This window comes from Scyliorhinus torazame, chromosome 18, assembly GCF_047496885.1.
Source record: "Scyliorhinus torazame isolate Kashiwa2021f chromosome 18, sScyTor2.1, whole genome shotgun sequence".
NCBI classification, from domain to species: Eukaryota; Metazoa; Chordata; class Chondrichthyes; order Carcharhiniformes; family Scyliorhinidae; genus Scyliorhinus; species Scyliorhinus torazame.
This window is the reverse complement of record NC_092724.1, coordinates 160,678,770-160,701,230: the sequence shown is the minus strand read 5'-3', so window position 1 is coordinate 160,701,230 and position 22,461 is coordinate 160,678,770. Positions and strand designations below refer to the sequence as shown.

The 22,461-nt window shown below is 49.4% G+C and overlaps 1 protein-coding gene across 1 annotated transcript in view; it reads left to right on the top strand.

The window, feature by feature from the left end:
• Positions 1-22,461, top strand: part of LOC140395694 (sodium/iodide cotransporter-like) — a 200,068-nt gene that overhangs the window by 79,819 nt on the left and 97,788 nt on the right. The window contains exon 5 of the mRNA XM_072483769.1: positions 18,856-18,944. Within this exon, the coding sequence (XP_072339870.1) occupies positions 18,856-18,944 (89 nt within the window). The remainder of the gene's footprint in view (positions 1-18,855; positions 18,945-22,461) is intronic.

Genomic DNA, 22,461 nt, shown 5'->3' with positions numbered 1-22,461 from the left:
ATGAGTAAGACTACGAATACTAATAGGAGTAGAAGCCCACATGCACGTGAGATTTTGGTGGCTTCAAATAAATTAGATGAAAAAGTTATTAAAGAAGCTAAACAGCAAGAATTGCATAGTTGGAATGAATTTGGGGTATACACGGAAGTACCGGATAGGGGACAAAGAGCTCTATCCCACAGATGGATTTGCACGGTAAAGGTTCTTCCGGATGGAACTTATAAGGCAAAGGCCAGGCTCGTGGCAAGGGGATTTGAAGAAAACTTAGAAGATCAGGATTTAAGGGTAGATTCACCTACAGCAGGAAAGGTTATTTTAAAGATCTTCTTGTCTCTATTAGCCACAAAGGCATGGGAATGCAAATCTATAGATATAAAAGCTGCCTTTTTGCAGGGGCATCAGCTCCAGAGAGACATTTTTCTCTGTCCTCCTAAAGAAGCAGCTAACATAGAAGGGGTACTCTGGAAGTTGAACAAATGTGTTTATGGATTAAATGATGCATCTAGAGTCTGGTATTTTTCAGAAAGGTCACTTTTGTTAAAGTTAGGCTGTTGCCAGTTGAAAGCGGATCCTGCAATGTTTTACTGGCACTATAAAGGAAATCTTTCTGGCATTTTTATGATGCATGTCGATGATTTTTTGTGGGGTGGGACTAGTGATTTTGAAGCTATTGTAATCTCTGGTTTGAGGAAAGAATTCACGGTTGGAAGTCAGGCTTCCGGTGCATTTAAATATATTGGACTGGAAATTGGACAGACTAGGTTAGGGGCAACTTTATGTCAGAAATCTTATTTGGAAAGCATCACCCCAATAGCAATTAGTTGTGGCCGAGTTTCACAAAAAGACGCAATGGTTTCAAAGATAGAAAAAGAGCAACTGCGAAGTTTAATTGGGCAACTGAACTGGTTAGGTGGACAGACTAGACCGGACGTGAGTTTTGATGTCTTAGAGTTGAGTACAAAAATGAATGATCCAAAAGTGGAAGACATAATAAGAGCAAATAAAGCGTTGGCCAAACTAAAAATGCAGGAGTGTGTTTTGAAGTTCCCGGTTTTAGGTGACCTTAGGCACTTGAAACTCAGTTTATAGTGATGCGTCCTACGCAAATTTATGTGATGGGGTTTCAAGCGCAGGAGGTTTTATAATTTTCCTTTTGGGGAACAATGGTAAATGTTGCCCACTTGTGTGGGAAACAAAGAAAATAAGGAGAGTGGTAAAAAGCACTTGGCTGCTGAGACGTTAAGCCTTGTAGAGGCGATGGATATGGCTTTTTATATAAGTATGATATTGACAGAAATTTTGGGATTAGGGGATTTGTGTAATATACCTATTGACTGTATCATTGACAATAAATCCCTGTGAGAAAATGTGCACTCTACAAAAAGTGTCAATGAAAAGAGGTTACGGATAGGCATCGCAAGTTTGAAGCAGATGTTGGACAGAGGGGAAATTACAAAAATTAAATGGGTCGACAGGAGCTATCAACTGTCAGACTGTTTTACGAAAAGAGGGGCGAGTTCACAGAAACTTTTAGATATTGTTAATGAAGGGCGCTTGTTTCTGTGACTGTTTTATTTTTTCTTTCTTGTCCAAACAAAAAAAAAGTGGGGGACATCATTTGTGTGTTTTTGAGTTTCTTGAAATTTTGTTTTCACCTAATTATTTTTTTTCTCCAAGGAAGGGGAGACTGTTAAGTAATGGGTTAAGAGACATTGCAATTAGTTGTCTCATTTATGTTAAGTATCCATTAATTGACACTGATAGGTAAAGAGGCTTCAGGTGGCCTCTGTCAGGTGGTGTGTTGTTAAGAGTTTTGTGCAGAGGCTGCGGAAGTGAAATAAGTGGGTTTTGGTGAAAAGGAACAAGAACTTTAGACTCTTCATTTCACAGCAACTAAAACGTCTAACAGCCCTGTTGGTCTGGGCCTGACCTCGCTCACGAGCCATTCAAGATGGCCGTCGACTACTTCCTCATTTTCGCTGTCTCCACCTGTTGCAACCAGTGCTCCTCCCCCTGCTCCCTACATCCCTCTGTTTCACCCCCTGTACCCCCCTACCCTTGTGCTCCACCCTCCTGGTCCCCCCTCACTCCCTTGGTTTTACACCCCTCTCTACTTCCCCCGTACCCCCTCCTTTTGCTCTATGTTTCTTCTCAATTTCCTTTTTCCTTCCCTTCTGCCAGACGCTCCCTCCCTCCCGGGAGGCACACCGCGGCCTCCTCCGCTGTACTTCCGTACACCAGCCTGCTCACTAGTGTAGTGGCTCCCCTACTTGTCAGATTCCCCTATTTAAACTCCGTCTATTTTTCTCCCCGTACTCCCCATTCTCTCCACATTTTTGCCTGTGTTCGCCCTGCCCCCTCATCTTTTTGCAGCCTGCGTTCTGGCCATTACCCTCTATCGTTGTTTGCCCAGTTCATTTTTCTGGAGAAACCTATTGGCTTTCTCCGGGATGGCGAAGTAATGTTCTTTGCCCTGGTATGTGACCCATAGCTTGGCAGGTAGAGGTATGCCAAACAGCACCCCACGTTTGTAGAGCATGGATTTGGCACTGTTGAATTCTGCCCGGCGCTTGGCCAGGTCAGCACCAATGTCCTGGGACACATGGATGGATTGTCCTTCCCATTTGCACCCTCTCGCGCTTCTCACCCACCTCCGGATCTGTTCTTTATCTTGGTACTTGTGGAGTTTCACGATTATCGCCCGCGATAGTTCCCCTGCCCTGTGTCGCTGCCAAGACGACCTATGGGTACGGTCTACCTCTGGGGGCTTGGCAAAGCGCTCCTCACCAACCAGATTCCCGATCATCGCTGCTACGTACTCCATGGGGTTTTCCCCTCTGTACCATCCAGCAGACCCATGATTCTCAAATTCTGCCAACGGGATCTGTTCCCCTGGTCATCAACTTTGTTCTTTAGCACCTTCTGGGTTCAGAATAATCTTGGCTTTGGGTCAGTGATCCGATTCCCTTGGTCTGTGGAGGCCTTCTCATGTCTCTTGTCGACACCACCTGGGCTTCTAGCCTCCACTCCATTTTGTCCATTGTCTCCCTCAAGGGGCCGCCGTGGCTTCCACTGCCAAATTCGGTGGCTGCCAGGAGATCTCTTCTCATCTCCCTGTGTCTCTGGAGCTCGGTGTGGTGAAGTCCATCAATTTGTCCATCAGCGCCTGAGTCTGTGTTGGGAGCTCTGTGGGGTGCCTGGCTTTTTTCCATCCTGTTTGGCAGTACCTTTGATTGGGAGGGGGGGGGGGTTTGGCTGGGGGATTGTAGGTACATTTGGTGCCCGTTTGTTGGGGTGAAAAGGCCGTCGTCGAAGGTCCTGGACGAGAGCCACCTTTCATGCAACCGCTCAGCTCATGGCCGCACCAGAAGTTGCAGAGAAGGTGTTGGGGTAGTGTGGTAACCAGGAGTTACTTTGGTGCAGATGGAGTCGGGGTTGTAGAAAGGGTCTGACTGAGCGACGCTGGTGATGGCGTCTCTGCGTTCGGTCCGGCGAAATATCCTTCGAACCCGGTGATCACCTCCACTTTGAACATATTGGGCAACTCTGTCAGTATTTTCACCTGGGGGCAGTGTCAAGATGGGCTGCTATCTGTAGGAATCATTTATTTCATCTGGCGAAATTGGATGGCACATTTGGAGGCTGGAACAGTAAAGGGCTGGAGAGGGTGAGAGATTTGTTTCTGGAGGGGTGGTTTGCCAGCTTGGAGGAGTTGAAGGAGAAAGCAGGGGGGGGGGGGGGGAGGGGGGGGGGGGTAGAGCGGGGGGCGGGGGGGGGGGCGTTCAGGTATGGGACTTTGTGTGGCGGACATTTCCGACATTCGCAGTAGCTCCGCTGTCCGAGAGGATACTCTCCTGTGCGCGGTTGAAGAGGGCAGCATATCCAGGCTATATGGATGAATCTTGGGGGAAGAGCAGGTTGAGGAAGGTTGGTTCTTCTCAGGATACAAATTGAATGTGAGTAAGAAAGATCTTTCTGGTGAACCCTCTGGGGAGGGAAACAGATTTGGGGAGGCTGCCGTTTAGACTGGCCGAGACAAGGTTCAGGTATTTAGTGATACAGGAGGCTCATGACTGGACCTTGCTACATAAATTCAGCCTGGCAGAGGGGGGTGAAGGGGGACTAGAAGGGGTGGGATATGCCTCCGTTGTCCATGCCTGGAAGAGTAGATGGTCAAAATGAACATTCTGCCGAGGTTCTTATTTGTGTTCCACCATCTCCTGATCTTTCTTCCTAAATCTTTTTTTTTAGGGTTGATCTGGGTGGGTAAGACCCCCAGTATTCGAAAAGCCTTCCTGCAAAGGGAGAGGCAATCGGGAGGGCTAGCGCTACAGAACTCTGATGTTTTATTATTTGGTGGTGAACATCGAGAAAGTGGGGAGTTGGATGAAGGAGCTGAGGTGGAGGTGGAGGAGGTTTCCTGTGTAGGTTTGTGTCTAAGGGGGTTGGTTATGGCCCCTCTTCCGTTCTCTCCAGCCAGGTTCTCTAAAGCCCAGTGGTGGTGGCGTCACTAAGAATTTGGAGCCAATTCAGACAGCATTTTGAATTGCGAGTGATGTTACTACTGTCACCAATTTGTGAGAACCATAGGTTTGTGCCATCCGGGATGGATGCAATATCTGAAATTTGGAAGAGGGATGGGGTCAAGAGGTTCAAGGATTTGTTTGTGGAGGGTTGGTTTGTGGGGTTGGAGAAAATAGGGGAGAAATGTCATCTCCCGAGGGGGAGTTTGATTAGGTGTATGCAGGTGCGAAACTTTCTTTGTAACAAACTGTTTTTGTTCCCTCAGCTACCGGGGCCTACACTTATGGACAAGATGCTATATCGAGATGAGATAGAGGAGGAAAGATATCCGATATATATGGGTGGTTGTTGGAGATGGGGAAGCACAGTTAGAGGAAGTAAAGGGGAAATGAGAGGAAGAGCTGGGCCTGGAGCTGGAGGGAGGGGTGTGGAGCGAGATCTTGCACAGGGTGAATTCCACCTCTCGTGCCAAGCTGAGCCTGACACAGTTGAAAGTAGTTCATAGGACGCTCTTAACTACAGCACTCATGAGTAGGTTCTTCCCCGGAATAGGGGACAGGTGTGAGCGATGTGATGTCTGAGGGGGGCTGGCGAACATTTCACACATGTTCTGGTCCTGTCCTAACATGTTTGAGTTCTGGGTCTCCATTTTTGAGACTATGTCAGAGATTGTGGAGGTAAAGGTGTCATAGAACATAGAACATTACAGCGCAGTACAGGCCCTTCGGCCCTCGATGTTGTGCCGACCTGTGAAACCACTCTAAAGCCCATCTACACTATTCCCTTATTGTCCATATGTCTAGCCAATGACCATTTGAATGCCCTTAGTGTTGGCAAGTCCACTACTGTTGCAGGCAGGGCATTCCACGCTCTTACTACTCTCTGAGTAAAGAACCTACCTCTGACATCTGTCTTATATCTATCTCCCCTCAATTTAAAGCTATGTCCCCTCGTGCTAGACATCACCATCCGAGGAAAAAGGCTCTCACTGTCCACCCTATCTAATCCTCTGATCATCTTGTATGCCTCAATTAAGTCACCGGTTAACCTTCTCTCGAACGAAAACAGCCTCAAGTCCCTCAGCCTTTCCTCATAAGATCTTCCCTCCATACCAGGCAACATTCTGGTAAATCTCCTCTGCACCCTTTCCAATGCTTCCACATCCTTCCTATAATGCGGCGACCAGAATTGCACGCAATACTCCAAATGCGGCCGCACCAGAGTTTTGTACAGCTGCAACATGACCTCATCGCTCCGAAACTCAATCCCTCTACCAATGAAAGATAACACACCGTACGCCTTCTTAACAACCCTCTCAACCTGAGTGGCAACTTTTAGGGATCTATGCACATGGACACCGAGATCTCTCTGCTCATCCACACTGCCAGGAATCTTACCATTAGCCCAGTACTCTGCCTTCCTGTTATTCCTTCCAAAATGAATCACCTCACACTTTTCTGCATTAAACTCCATTTGCCACCTCTCAGCCCAGCACTGCAGTTTATCTATGTCCCTCTGTAACTTGTAACATCCTTCCGCACTGTCCACAACTCCACCGACTTTGGTGTCATCTGCAAATTTACTCACCCATCCTTCTACGCCCTCCTCCAGGTCATTTATAAAAATGACAAACAGCAGTGGCCCCAAAACAGATCCTTGTGGTACACCACTAGTAACTGGACTCCAGTCTGAACACTTCCCATCGACCACCACCCTTTGTCTTCTTCCAGCTAGCCAATTTCTTTTTTAAAAAAATATATATTTTATTCAAATTTTACGGCCAAACAAAACAGTACAAAGGTTTTTCCCTTTTTATAACAATAAAACAATATAAATAACAGTGACCGTTTTAAACAAATAAATAAATAATATAGAAACTAAATGGCAACAGCCATAACAAAAATAATAGCTCTCCCAAATAATAAAACCAAGCAATCTAATATACATAACTAAGTACAAATATCTATACAAAAACACCCCTGAGGACCTACCCGAGCCCTCCGCCCCCCCCCCTCCCCCCTGGGTTGCTGCTGTTACCTTCCCATTTCCTTTATCGTTCTGCGAGGTAGTTAATGAACGGTCGCCGCCGCCTGGTGAACCCTTGAGCCGAACCCCTTAGTGCAAACTTTATCCATTCTAGTTTTATGAACCCTGCCATGTTGTTTATCCAGGTCTCCACGCCCGGGGGTTTGGCTTCCTTCCACATAAGCAATATCCTTCGCCGGGCTACTAGAGACGCAAAGGCCAAAACATCAGCCTCTCTCGCCTCCTGCACTCCCGGCTCTTCTGCAACCCCAAATATAGCCAGCCCCCAGCCTGGCTCGACCCGGACCCCCACCACCTTCGAAAGCACATTCGCCACCCGCACCCAGAACCCCTGCAATGCCGGGCATGACCAAAACATGTGGGTGTGGTTTGCTGGGCTCCTCGAGCATCTCCCACACCTATCCTCTACCCCGAAAAATTTACTGAGCATTGCTCCGGTCATATGCGCCCTGTGCAAAACATTGAATTGTATCAGGCTAAGCCTGGCGCACGAGGACGATGAGTTTACCTTACGTAGGGCATCTGCCCACAGCCCCTCTTCGATCTCTTCCCCCAGCTCTTCTTCCCATTTTCCCTTCAGCTCACCCACCATGATCTCCCCCTCGTCTCTCATTTCCCTGTATATATCCGACACCCTACCACCCCCCACCCATGTCCCTGAGATCACTCTATCCTGAATCTCCTGCGTCGGGAGCTGCGGGAATTCCCTCCCCTGTTGCCTCGCAAAAGCCCTCAGTTGCATGTACCGAAATGCATTCCCTTGGGGCAACCCATATTTTTCCGTCAGCGCTCCCAGACTCGCAAACGTCCCGTCTACGAACAGATCTCTCAGTTGCACTACCCCAGCTCTCTGCCATGCTCTAAATCCCCTATCTATTCTCCCCGGGACAAACCTATGATTATTTCTTATCGGGGACCGCACCGAGGCTCCCGTCATTCCCCTATGCCGTCTCCACTTCCCCCAAATTTTCAGTGTTGCCACCACCACTGGACTTGTGGTGTATTTCTTCGGGGAGAACGGCAACGGCGCCGTCGCCAGTGCTTTTAGGCTGGTTCCTTTACAGGACGCCATCTCCAATCTCTTCCACGCCGCTCCCTCCCCTTCTCCCATCCACTTACACACCATTGAGATATTGGCGGCCCAATAGTACTCACTTAAGCTCGGTAGTGCCAGTCCCCCCCTATCCCTGCTACGCTGCAAAAACCCCCTCCTCACTCTCGGGGTCTTCCCAGCCCACACAAAACTCATGACACTTTTCTCGATTTTCTTGAAAAAAGCCTTCGTGACCATCACCGGGAGGCACTGAAACACAAAAAGGAATCTCGGGAGGACTACCATTTTGACCGCCTGCACCCTACCCACCAGTGACAGGGGCACCATGTCCCATCTCTTAAAATCCTCTACCATCTGTTCCACCAATCGTGTTAGATTTAGCCTATGTAAGGTTCCCCAACTCCTGGCTATCTGAATCCCTAAGTACCGGAAATCTCTTGTTACCTTCCTCAGCGGTAAATCATCTATTCCCCTACTCTGCTCCCCCGGATGCACCAAAAACAACTCACTCTTCCCCATATTCAATTTGTACCCCAAGAATTCCCCAAACTCCCTGAGTGTCTGCATTATCTCAGGCATCCCCTCCACTGGGTCCGCAACATACAGCAATAAATCATCTGCATACAATGATACCCGATGTTCTTCTCCTCCCCTGAGTACTCCCCTCCACTTCCTGGAGCCCCTCAATGCTATGGCCAGGGGCTCAATTGCCAATGCAAACAGTAACGGAGACAGGGGGCACCCCTGCCTCGTCCCTCTATAAAGACGGAAGTAGTCAGACCTCTGCCTGTTCGTGATCACACTCGCCACCGGGACCCTATACAGCAGCTGTACCCATCCAATAAACCCTTCTCCAAAACCAAATCTCCTCAACACTTCCCACAGGTAGTCCCACTCCACTCTGTCGACTGCTTTCTCGGCGTCCATCGCCACCACTATCTCCACCTCCCCCTCTGGTGGGGGCATCATCATCACCCCTAGCAGCCTCCGTATGTTCGTGTTCAGCTGTCTCCCCTTAACGAACCCAGTCTGATCCTCGTGGACCACCCCCGGGACACCATCCTCTATCCTCGTCGCCATCACCTTGGCCAGGAGCTTAGCATCTACGTTCAAAAGGGAAATGGGCCTGTAGGACCCACACTGCAGCGGGTCTTTTTCCTTCTTCAAAAGTAACGATATCGTCGCCTCCGACATAGTCAGGGGCAGCTTCCCCCTTTCCCTGGCCTCATTAAAGGTTCTCGTCAAAAGCGGGGCCAGTAGGTCCATATATTTCCTATAAAAGTCCACCGGGAACCCATCCGGTCCCGGGGCCTTCCCCGCCTGCATGCTCCCAATCCTCTTTATCACCTCCTCCACCTCAATCTGTGCTCCCAGTCCCGCTCTCTCCTGCTCCTCCACCTTTGGGAATTCCAGCTGATCCAGGAAATGCATCATTCCCTCCTTCCCTTCCGGGGGCTGAGCCTTATACAACCTCTCATAGAATGCCTTGAACACCCCATTCACTCTCTCTGCTTCCCGTTCCATCTCTCCCTCCTCATCTCTCACCCCACCTATCTCCCTCGCAGCTCCCCTCTTCCTCAATTGTTGGGCCAGTAGCTGGCTCGCCTTCTCTCCATACTCATACTGTACACCCTGTGCCCTCCTCCACTGTGCCTCTGCCTTACCCGTGGTCAGCAGGTCAAATTCCACATGGAACCTTTGTCTTTCCCTGTACAGTCCCTCCTCCGGTGCCTCTGCATATCGCCTTTCCACCCTCAGAAGTTCTCTCAACAATCGCTCCCTTTCTTTACTCTCTTGCTTCCCTTTATGTGCCCTTATGGATATCAGTTCCCCTCTGACCACTGCCTTCAACGCCTCCCAGACCACTCCCACCTGAACCTCTCCATTGTCATTAAGCTCCAAGTACCTTTCGATACACCCCCTCACCCTTAGACATACCCCCTCATCCGCCAATAAGCCCATATCCATTCTCCAGAGTGGGTGCTGTTCTTTCTCCTCTCCTACCTCCAGATCTACCCAATGTGGAGCATGGTCCGAGATGGCTATGGCCGTATACTCCGTCCCTGTCACCTTCGGGATCAGTGCCCTTCCCTGGACAAAAAAGTCTATCCATGAATATACCTTGTGAACATGGGAGAAAAATGAGAACTCCTTACTCCTAGGCCTAATAAATCTCCAGGGGTCTACTCCTCCCATCTCCTCCATGAAGTCTTTAAGCACCTTGGCCGCTGCCGGCCTCCTCCCGGTCCTGGACCTCGACCGGTCCAGCCCTGGATCAAGCACCATATTCAGCTAGCCAATTTCTGATCCAAACTGCTAAATCTCCCTGAATCCCATGCTTCCGTATTTTCTGCAGTAGCCTACCAGGGGGAACCTTATCAAATGCTTTACTGAAATCCATATACACCACATCAACTGCTTTACCCTCATCCACCTGTTTGGTCACCTTCTCAAAGAACTCAATAAGGTTTGTGAGGCATGACCTACCCTTCACAAAATCGTGTTGACTATGTCAAATCAAATTATTCCTTTCCAGATGATTATACACCCTATCTCTTATAAACCTTTCCAAGATTTTACCCACAACAGAAGTAAGGCTCACTGGTCTATAGTTACCGGGGTTGTCTCTACTCCCCTTCTTGAACAAGGGGACAACATTTGCTATCCTCCAGTCTTCTGGCACAATTGCTGTAGACAAAGATGACTTAAAGATCAAAGCCAAAGGCTCAGCAATCTCCTCCCTAGCTTCCCAGAGAATCCTAGGATAAATCCCATCCGGCCCAGGGGACTTATCTATTTTCACACTTTCCAGAATTGTTAACACCTCCTCCTTATGAACCTCAAGCCCTTCTAGTCTAGTAGCCTGAATTTCAGTATTCTCCTTGACAACATTGTCTTTTTCCTGTGTGAATACTGATGAAAAATATTAATTTAGCACCTCTCCTATCTCCTTGGACTCCAAGCACAACTTCCCGCTACTGTCCTTGACTGGCCCTACTCTTAGCCTAGTCATTCGTTTATTCCTGACATATCTATAGAAAGCTTTAGGGTTATCCTTGATCCTACCTGCCAAAGACATCTCATGTCCCCTCCTGGCTCTTCTTAGCTCTCTCTTTAGGTCCTTCCTAGCTAACTTGTAACTCTCGAGCGCACTAACTGAACCTTCATGTCTCATCTTTACATAAGCCTCCTTCTTCTTCTTGACAAGTGTTTCGACTGCCTTAGTAAACCACGGTTCCCTTGCTCGACCATTTCCTCCCTGCCTGACAGGTACATACTTATCAAGGACACGCAGTAGCTGTTCCTTAAACAAGCTCCACATTTCCATTGTGCCCATCCCCTGCAGTTTTCCTCTCCATCCGATGCATCTTGCCTCATCGCATCATAATTGCCTTTCCCCCAGATATAACTCTTGCCCTGCGGTATATACCTATCCCTTTCCATCACTAAAGTAAACGTAATCGGCTTGTGGTCACTATCACCAAAGTTCTCACCTACCTCCAAATCTAACACCTGTCCTGGTTCATTTCCCAGTACCAAATCCAATACGGCCTCGCCTCTCGTTGGCCTATCTACATACTGTGTCAGGAAACCCTCCTGCACACATTGGACAAAAACGGACCCATCTAAAGTACCCGAACTATAGCGTTTCCAGTCAATATTTGGAAAGTTAAAGTCACCCATAAGAACTACCCTGTTGCTTTCGCTCCTATCTAGAATCATCTTTGCAATCCTTTCCTCTACATCTCTGGAACTTTTCGGAGGCCTATAGAAAACCCCTAACAGGATGACCTCTCCTTTCCTGTTTCTAACCTCAGCCCATACTACCTCAGTCGACGAGTCCTCATCAAACGTCCTTTCTGCCACCGTAATACTGTCCTTGACTAACAATGCCACCCCTCCCCCTCTTTTACCACCTTCCCTGAGCTTACTGAAATATCGAAACCCCGGCACCTGCAACAACCATTCCTGTCTCTGCTCTATCCATGTCTCCGAAATGGCCACAACATCGAAGTCCCAGGTACCAACCCATGCCGCAAGTTCACCCACCTTATTCCGGATGCTCCTGGCATTGAAGAAGACACACTTTAAACCACCTTCCTGCCTGCCGGTACACTCCTGCAACTTTAAAACCTTACTCATGACCTCACTACTCTCAACCTGCTGTATACTGGAGCTACAATTCAGGTTCCTACGCCCCTGCTGAATTAGTTTAAACCCTCCCGAAGAGCATTAACAAATTTCCCCCCCAGGATATTGGTACCCCTTTGGTCCAGGTGTAGACTGTCCCGTTTGTAGAGGTCCCACCGACCCCAGAATGAGCTCCAATTATCCAGAAATTTGAAACCCTCTCTCCTGCACCATCCCTGTAGCCACAACTCCTCTCTTTCCCTATTCCTCGTCTCGCTATCACGTGGCACGGGTAACAACCCAGAGATAATAACTCTGTTTGTCCTTGATCTAAGTTTCCACCCTAGCTCCCTGAATTCCTGCCTTACATCCCTGTCCCTTTTCCTACCTATGTCGTTGGTACCTATGTGGACCATGACTTGGGGCTGCTCCCCCTCCCCCTTAAGGATCCCGAAAACACGATCTGAGAGATCACGCACCCTGGCACCTGTCGGGCTCATAGACGCTTCTAAGATGGGAAGAAAGGTGATGTCCGGGCTTTCACCTGCTTAGATGGAGGTCGGCGGTGCTACCAAAGGCCTCGGTGTGGTTGGGGGGACTTGTCAGATTTTCTGAAACTGGAGAAGATCAAATATGCCATTAGGGGGTCGGAGGAAGGGTTCTACTCCAGGTGGAAACCATTCACCACCTTCTTTAAGGACTTGGTCATGGCTAGCAACTGGGGGGGTTGGTTAGGAGTGTGTGGGGTGAGGGGGTATTGGACGGGTTGGGTCTTGAGTAGGGGGGAGGGGTTTAGGGTATTTTTTTTTTTTTAACAACAATTTGTATGTATTTTATTTTCTCCAGTTTGAGAAACTCTGCAAAATCGGACAGCTGGTCTGCGGCCTTGGGTGCTGATGCCAATTGCCAGCCGAGCAAAAGTCTTCGGTGGGTGATAAGGGAGGTGAAGACTAGGGCAACTGCCCCTCTCCCTATAAAGAGCTGCTCTGATACCCCAAAGACCACTACTAACGGGCAAGGCCCTCACCCCACAATTTTGGACATATCCTCGAAAAGGCTGTCCAGAACCCAACAAGTCTGGGACTGGACCAGAACACGTGGATGAGGTTGGCCAGGCCAACCCTGGTACCGTTCACATTTGTCCTCCACCTCCGGGAAGAGCCGGTGTTCTGGTTAGGTGCACCCTTTGCACTACCTTTAGCTGTGTTAGGCTCAGCTCTGCGCATGAAGAGGTGGTGTTGCCCTATGCAATGCTTCGATTTAGAGTCCTCTGGCTATCTCTATGCCTAACTCTTCCTCCCGCTTCTCCAGTGTATCGTCAACAGATGAACGTACCTCCTCTAGCAGCCGACCGTACATGTCAGCGCAGTTCGCCCACGGGCAGGAGTCTTTCCAGTAGTAGCTGTGGGAACATCGCTGTCTCCTTTCGGAGGAAGTTACTAACTTGCATGTGTCATAGCTCGTTCCCTTTCGGGAGTTGGAGCTTGTCCGTGAATTCCCCCAGGGTCGCCACTCTGCCATCCATGTATATGTCCCCTATCCATAGTCGCGGGGTGCATTGTGGTTCTTGCAGATGGGGTCCATGATGGACATTGCGATCAGACCAAAGTGGTGTCGCAGTTGGTTCTATGTTCTCAATGTGGCCACTACCACTGGGCTTCTTGAGTATCTGGATGGGGGAATGGGATTGGGACCATGGCCAGTGCTCGGGGGGATGTCCCCATGCAGAATTCTCTTCCATTTTGACCCACTCCGCTCCTGGCTTCTTTACCCATCCTCATACTCTTTCTGCGGTAGCTGCCTAGTGGTAGAATAGGAGGTTTGGGATAGCCAGACCCCCCCATATTCCTCCTTTTCTGTAGTACATTTTTCCTGATCCTCGGATTTTCCGCTGCCCTTCTCCCCCCCCCCCCCCCCCCCCCCCCCCTCCCTCCCTCCCCATCACCATCCCACACAAATTCCAATATTAATTTGTCAACTTTGGTAAAGAAGGTCTTGAGGATGAAGATCAGGAAGGATCTGAACAGGAAAACGAACCTGGGCAGTACGTTTATCTTGATCGTCTGCACTCTCTCCGCCAGGGAGAGCAGGAGTGAGCACCTCTCTAGATTCCTTTTTTACCTCCTCCACCAGACTCGTCAGGTTCCATTTGTGGATCTATGTCCAATCGCAGGCTATTTGGATCCCCAGGTATTGGAATTTGGTTTGGGCCAGCCTAATGGCAACCCACCCCCCCATGCTTCAAGGTGGGAGTCTAGGTCGGGGATTTCTGCCATTTTCTTATAAAGTCTGTCATCCCAGTTCGGGGCGTACACATTTACCAGTACTACTGGTGCCCCTTCCAGGACACTGCTAACCATGACATACTGTTCCCCCGGGTCCGTCACCGTTTTTGTCACTGTGAATGTCGTCCTTTTGTTAAATTATCTGGTCATTCCCCTAGCCCTCGTCCCGTAGCATGCTTGGTATGTCTGTCCTGTCCAACTGTTTCTTACCCTCAGTCGGTCCTTCTCCCTCAGGTGTGTCTAAGTTAGCCCTCAGGCTTTTCAGATAGGCAAAAACTCTGGATCTTTCCAATGGGCAGTTGAATCCCCTGATGTTCCAGGTGACTAGCCTGATGGGGGGTATCTGTCCACTCCCTCCTGTGGGGTCAGCCATACTTAGCTTGTGGATGTGCCCCTGGACCCCAGGTTTCCCTTTGTTTCGGGTCCATCTAAGATGGCCACTGTTGATTCCTTTGTTCCAGCCCTCGCCATATGCAATCTGTTCTAACCAGCATTCTATCCTCCCACATCTTCCATCACCCTCCAAATCCCCGATCCCCCCGGGCCCATACACCCCTCCCTTCCCCCATACCCCTGTGGCTTTCCCCCTTTATCTACCCTCCCCCGTTCTCCCCCTTCTGCCCAATCTAGTGTTGTGTCCCCTCCATTTGTCAGGCGCTCCCTCCCTGTTGGGAGCTGGGCCATGGGCCCCCTCTCCACTTACTTCCCTGTACCAGCATGGGAGCGACTCCTCCATTCCCCCACCTGTTTTTTTCCTTTCCCCCCACCCTCCCTTTCCAGTTTGGTGCCCCTTGCCATGGAACGTGCATTTGTGAGAAAGCGAAGAAACGTTGTCATTAACAATGGTCCATAAGTGTCCATTACTCTTGCTGCTTTCCCAGTGCGTTCCTGTGGATAAATTCCTCTGCTTCTCCTGGCATGGTGAAGTAGTGTTCTTTATTCTATTTGGCCAGATATAGCATCCTGAACCACAACTTTCTCTTAAATAGAGCCGCTTAAGCCTCATTAAACTCGACCCAGTGCTTGGCCAGGTCGGCCCCGATGTTGGTACATGCAGATCGTATGCCCTTCCCACTTGCAGGGAGGACTGTACATTTTGCCCAAGATTAAGATCCTCTCCTTGTCCTGGAACCAGTGGAGCTTGGCGATGATGCCCACAGTGATTCCCCTGCCGTAGGCCTCTGCCAGAGCGACCTGTGGACCCTGTCCCCCTCTGGGGGCTTGGGGACGCTTCCGCCCCTGACCAGCTTACCCCAGCATCTACGCTACATGATCTGTCAGGTTCCTGCCCTCAGTGCCCTCCAGCAGCCCCACAATCCTCAGGTTCTGGTGGCGGGACCTGTTTTCGTGATCCACCACCTTCTCCTTGGGCGCCACCTGGGCTGCCACTAACCTTGCCACAGCCACTGCCAGTGAGGTGATCCGGTCACTCTGATTGGTGACAGCCTTCTCCAGATTTAGCACTGTTGACTCCTGCGCCTCCAGCCGACTTTCCGCCTTCTCCAGTGCTTCCTTGAAGGGGACCAGGGCGTCTGCCACCGCCGGCTTCACTGTCATCATCAGGTCCTCCTTGATGGTGCCCCTGTGTTTCAAGGAACAAAGAACAAAGAAAGTTACAGCACAGGAACAGGCCCTTCGGCCCTCCCAGCCTGCGCCGATCCAGATCCTTTATCTAAACCTGTCACCTATTTTCCAAGGATCTACTTCCCTCTGTTCCCCGCCCGTTCATATTTCTGTCTAGATGCATCTTAAATGATGCTATTGTGCCCGCCTCTACCACCTCCGCTGGCAAAGCGTTCCAGGCACCCACCACCCTCTGCGTAATAAACTTTCCACGCACATCTCCCTTAAACTTTCCCCCTCTCACCTTGAAATCGTGACCCCTTCTAATTGACACCCCCACTCTTGGAAAAAGCTTGTTGCTATCCACCCTGTCCATACCTCTCATAATTTTGTAGACCTCAATCAGGTCCCCCCTCAACCTCCGTCTTTCCAACGAAAACAATCCTAATCTACTCAATCTTTCTTCATAGCTAGCACCCTCCATACCAGGCAACATCCTGGTGAACCTCCTCTGCACCCTCTCTAAAGCATCCACATCCTTCTGGTAATGTGGCGACCAGAACTGCACGCAGTATTCCAAATGTGGCCTAACCAAAGTCCTATACAACTGTAACATGACCTGCCGACTCTTGTACTCAATACCCCGTCCGATGAAGGCAAGCATGCTGTATGCCTTCTTGACCACTCTATCGACCTGCGTTGCCACCTTCAGGGTACAATGGACCTGAACTCCCAGATCTCTCTGTACATCAATTTTCCCCAGGACTCTTCCATTGACCGTATTGTCCGCTCTTGAATTAGATCTTCCAAAATGCATCACCTCGCATTTGCCTGGATTGAACTCCATCTGCCATTTCTCTGCCCAACTCTCCAATCTATTTATATTTTGCTGTATTCTCTGACAGTCCTCCTCGCTATCTGCAACTCCACCAAACTTAGTATCATCTGCAAACTTGCTAATCAGGCCACCTATACCTTCGTCCAGATCATTTATATATATCACAAACAACAGTGGTCGAGCACGGATCCCTGTGGAACACCACTAGTCACCTTTCTCCATTTTGAGACACTCCCTTCCACCACTACTCTCTGTCTCCTGTTGCCCAGCCAGTTCTTTATCCATCTAGCTAGTACACCCTGAACCCCATACGACTTCACTTTTTCCATCAACGTGCCATGGGAAACTTTATCAAACGCCTTACTGAAGTCCATGTATATGACATCTACAGCCCTTCCCTCATCAATTAACGTTGTCACATCCTCAAATAATTCTATTAGGTTTGTAAGACATAACCTTCCCTGCACAAAACAATGCTGCCTATCACTGATAAGTCTATTTTCTTCCAAATGTAAATAGATCCTATCCCTCAGTATATTCTCCAACAGTTTGCCTACCACTGACGTCAAGCTCACAGGTCTATAATTCCCTGGATTATCCCTGCTACCCTCCTTAAACAAAGAGACAACATTAGCAATTCTCCAGTCCTCCGGGACCTCACCCGTGCTCAAGGATGCTGCAAAGATATCTGTTAAGGCCCCAGCTATTTCTTCCCTCGCTTCCCTCAGTAACCTGGGATAGATCCCATCCGGACCTGGGGACTTGTCCATCTTAATGCCTTTTAGAATACCCAAAACTTCCCCCTTCCTTATGCCGACTTGACCTAGAGTATTTAAACATCCATCCTTAGCCTCAACATCCGTCATGTCCCTCTCCTTGGTGAATACCGATGCAAAATACTCATTAAGAATCTCACCTACTTCCTCTGACTCCATGCATAAATTCCCTCTTTTGTCTTTGAGTGGGCCAATCCTTTCTCTAGTTACCCGCTTGCTCCTTATATACGAATAAAAGGCTTTGGGATTTTCCTTAACCCTGTTAGCCAAAGATATTTCATGACCCCTTTTAGCCCTCTTTATTGCGCGTTTGAGATTCGTCCTACTTTCCCGATATTCCTCCAAAGCTTCATCAGATTTAAGTCGCCTAGATCTTATGTATGCTTCCTTTTTCATTTTAGCTAGTCTCACAATTCCACCTGTCATCCATGGTCCCCTAATCTTGCCATTTCTATCCCTCATTTTCACAGGGACATGTCTGTCCTGCACTCCAATCAATCTTTCCTGAAAAGACTCCCACATTTCAAATGTGGATTTACCCTTAGAGAGCTGCTCCCAGGAGCTCTTTGGTAGGAGCTCCTTCATCCATTGCCCTATCAGCGGGTGGGCTGGCGTTTGTGTTGGTGACACTCTTCTAAACTTCAATGAACATAATCCTAACTGACTTAGTCTTTTCTCCTATGACAGTCCCGCCATCCCAGGAATCAGCCTGGTAAACCTTCGCTGCACTCCCTCCATAGCAAGAACATCCTTTTACATTGTTAACATACAGCCTAAAATGGAAAAAATGTAATTAATAAATAAGAAATTCCACAGAAAAACCCGACCCCTCCAAGACCCCCACCCCTCCAATCATTCCTGTGAAAATGCAGCAACACTTCCTGCTAACCCAGGAACTCGGCACCCTACCTCCAAAAAAATGTCCAGAGTCATTGAAATAGCAGATAATAATCTGAGATATGTGGCTTGCAAGTTGCTTGGTCCTTTTTAGTGTCAGACCCCTCAATTGGAGATAGGTAATGGTAAGTAAAGTCACCATAGTTCCAGATAACCATAGGCTCCTTTCCCCTATGAGGGGGAGAGCTGACTGGCGGTGGTTTAACCTGAGGATCACCACACCTCAGAGGCTTCTGGTGAAATAAAGGAGTGACCCACATGAGCATCCATTCTAATATAGAATACTGCGCAAGCCATGTTAGAAATAGCCGGAGGCACCTGTACCCCCCTTCAGGGGCCTCCAGCTTGCATGACACTGTCTTCAGCAATGCGACAGATTAAAATGTCATGTCCAATCTATTTTTATGATGTTGGCTAAGAGTGAGATATTGGCTTGACTCTTGGGCCAACTTTCTACTCTTCGCATACCTCCATGGGGTCCTTGAAGTCCACCTGAGTGCGTAGACAGGGCCTCAGTTTAATACCTCGTCCAAAGGTGGCACCTAAGATTCCCTCAGCCCTGCGGTGATCTACCAGACTATTATTGATCTCAAATCTCTGGAAGAGAGCTTGAACCCAGAATCCTCAGGCCCTGAGCAAACATTGCTGCCACTTAGCCAAGGCTGGTACCTTGGTTCATTCTAATATAAATATTATGAGTCATTTAAAAATATTTCATTTTTGTTTCTACTTTTTTGGAAGCTGACTCCATTACTGGTTGTGGACTTATTTGATCAGATGCCTGGATTTCCTGGACTCTTCGTTGCCAGTGCATACAGTGGCACATTGAGGTTTGTAATTTCACATATAGCAGTCGACTAATATTAATTTCAATCTTTGACAGAACATTTATACTGAATATAGTATGACGATGTTTGAATTGGGAATAAACAATGCAAGAGATATTGATGCTTCTGGCTTTTAATGGTCTTTATGAGCAAGCCTGTTGTGGTATTTGAAGCATTCATCAATGTGCCATTAGGTTTCCAACTCTAGGTGGCAGCATTCCTGGAGGTTTGATCATTGGGCACTCTGATCATGGACATCTGTAACTGTTATTGCCTCTATTGGGTGGAATGCTCCAGACTCTCCACGGTTAGTATTCCTGTGGCAGAGGTAGCTTGCCTTTGGCCACCGGCAGGATCTTCAGTTGGTGGTGATTTACACTCTTCAGCCTTGCTGCCGTCGGGAAACCTGTGGCAGGGTCAAGTTTGGTGGGACCTGGAGATGCCACCAGCGGGAAGGGCTTGAGAATTCCACCCATCATCTTTGGATTCCGATTCTGTGAGGAAACAAAATCCAACGGAAAAGCCGAGCATTCTGTGTTTTAAACTTTTCCACAAAGTTAAAGGATTGTGATCAGTATGGACTGTGGTCTCTCTGAACCATTTCAGATGTACCCATCCGGGATGTCCGAAGCGCATTTCCCGATGGGACAGAGAATCGGACAGCTGCCGGATATCAGAATGGTTTCCGATGCTCCCACTCAAGGATGTGATTGCAGTGCGCTGACCTCTCTTTGATGAGGTTGATGTTTGTCAACATTGGGGTTTATGAATGGCTTGCTGCTACCAGGTCTGAGGAGTTTAAACACAGGTCCTAGCAGTTCTCTTTCCAGAAATGGACAGGTGGTGCCTCCAGGTAAGTGTTACAACTGTAATTTCTGCCATGCCCCTGTCTGGACTGCTCTCTAGCTTCCAGACAGGGGACTTTTTTCTGGGGTTCTGTGGGGGTGGGGGGGGGGTCTCTCTTGTTAGGGAGTCCCTGTGGGGGTCCCTTTCATTTGGGTGTCTGTGGGGATATCCCTGTGGGGGGGTCTCTCTAGTTTGGGCTCACTGTGGGGGTGGGTCCCTCTTGTTAGGGGGTCCCGGGGAGGGGGATTCTCCTTATTAAGTGGGTCCCTGAATGTGATCTCCCTGTTAAGTGGTCCCTGGGGGGAGCGGCTCTCCCTATTAAGTGGGTCCCTGGATGTGGTCTCCCTATTAATGGGTCCCTGGGGGAGGGCTCTCCCTATTATGGGGCTCCCTGAGGGGTGGGAGTCTCCCGAGTTAGTCCCTGGGGTGAGGCAGGTCGGATCACCCACAGAAGAGGGGCACCCAGAAAATCTGGTGGTGGAGGGGCTGCTTTGTGAGCAGGGAGGCATCCTTGGGACTTTGCTATTGGGCCATCCGCTCAAAATGGCAGTCCGATAGCGGGATTCCCTCGAGAATCCCTCCTATTCCTCGCAATACATAAATTTGCATGATGAGGGATACTGAATTGCTTCCTGATTTGCACTCCCAGGGGAACATAAATTGGTAGCAATTCTCCTTCAGCGGGAGAACATAGGGTCTGGATTCTCCGATTTTGAGACAAGTTTTACGACAGAAAAATATGGAGCAGCAGCTGCACCGATTCAGCTACTTTAAATGGGGTAGCAGCATCGGCATGTGAAACGCAATCAATTCCATGGAAAATGGTGCCGGGTCTATGATTGACGTACGTGAGGCTCACACACCGCAGCCGCATTTAAACAGTCCTTCCCCACACACACCGTCCCAATCAAGAAGATAAGAAGAGCAGCGTCACGGTTCAGGGGCGCTGAGCTGGACACCCGCTGGACGCCGTGGAAGAGAGAAGGATGACCTTGTACCCTGGGTGTTCAGATATTGGCTGCTGCATGTTTGGTGTTGCCTCCCATAGTGTTCAGGCTCAGTGTCATAGAATCATAGAATTTACAGTGTAGAAGGAGGCCATTCGGCCCATCGAGTCTGCACCGGCCCTTACAAAGAGCACTCTACTGAAGCCCACATATCTACCCTATCTCGTAACCCAGTAACCCCCCACTTAACATTTTTTGGACACTAAGGGCAATTTAGCGTGGCCAATCCGCCTTTGGACTGTGGGAGGAAACCGGAGCACCCGGAGGAAACCGACGCAGACATGGGGAGAACGTGCAGACTCCGCACAGACAATGACCCAAGCCGGGAATCGAACCTGGGACCCTGGCGCTGTGAAGCAACTGTGCTAACCACTATGCTACCGTGCTGCCCCAAGTGTCCAGGTATCAAGGTATGATTGGCATGCTGGGCAATGTCTCCCACATGCTACATGGCCCAGCCACCCACGGGGATCCACTTGGGTTGTGTGAAGTTCTCATTTAACCACGATTGTCAATTTCCTTTACGCAATAGCCTTCAACCGCATGGCCAGAGACCTCAGCAGTTGGTGGTGGTTATGGTTTCCATGGTGGGCAGGGACAAGGGTTGCCCCGGAACGGGTACACTATATCCAGGGGTTGGCATGGTGGCGCCGTTCGTGGTTGCCCCCAATTGCCCTCCTCTGGTGGCCCACCCCTGTGGAGGGTACCCCATCCCCAGCCAAGCACTGGGGTGGCATGTTCAGCACCCCCGGGCTCTTTGCCTGTAAACAAAGATGGCTACTCACCTCCTCGGCTCCCCACAGAAGCCCTTCCGCCAGGTTCATGTTTTTCAAAAGGAGTACTAATCGGCGCCAGCGTGACCACTTGCTGAGGAGGCTGCTGAATGACGGGAGGCCGTTGGATATGGGGTGGCTCTTAATAATTGTATGGAAATAGGGCTTATGTGGTGATAATTAGTTTCTTGCCTCGCTACGGCGAGATACTAATTTCGCCTAGGGGAGTAGGCTGGTTGCATCGCAAACTGTTTGGTGCCTGGTGCGGTTCTCATTTTTGGCCTCTTCCACTATTCACCGGCCTCGTTTCACTTGTACGAGAGCCAGAGAATCGCGCCCGAAGTGTTGATGCCGGGATTGAATTGCGTGCGGTTGCCGTTCCTGCTGAGGGTGCTATTTGTGGAGCAGTTCAGGATATGCTAATGAGGCAGCACTCTCCCACGTGAATCTAGTGCAATTCCTATTCCCACTAGCGTGGATTCGCTGGGGCCAGAATTGGCACTGGAGAGCTTGACAAGCAGGCACTCCCCTCCCCACACACCCTCATTCCAGCTTAGACGGTGGCTCCAAGAAGACCAGCACCACACTTCACCCAGTCGGAGCTCGATAGAATGTTGGGTGCAGTGGAGGAGAGACGGGACACCCTCTTCTTCAGGGTGGGCAGGAGGATCCCACCCATGATCATCAACCGGACATGGGAGGAGATGGTCGAGGCGGTAGGTGCTGTGAGCCTCACCAGGCTGACTGGCATACAGTGTCGGAAGAAGATGAATGACCTCCTTGGGGCAGCCCCCGTGTGCCACCACCTGTGTTCCTTGCATCACTCCTGTTCCTTACACCTCACATCACACCCCCACTCCCATAAAGGCCAATTAAAACCCACCTGCCTACATC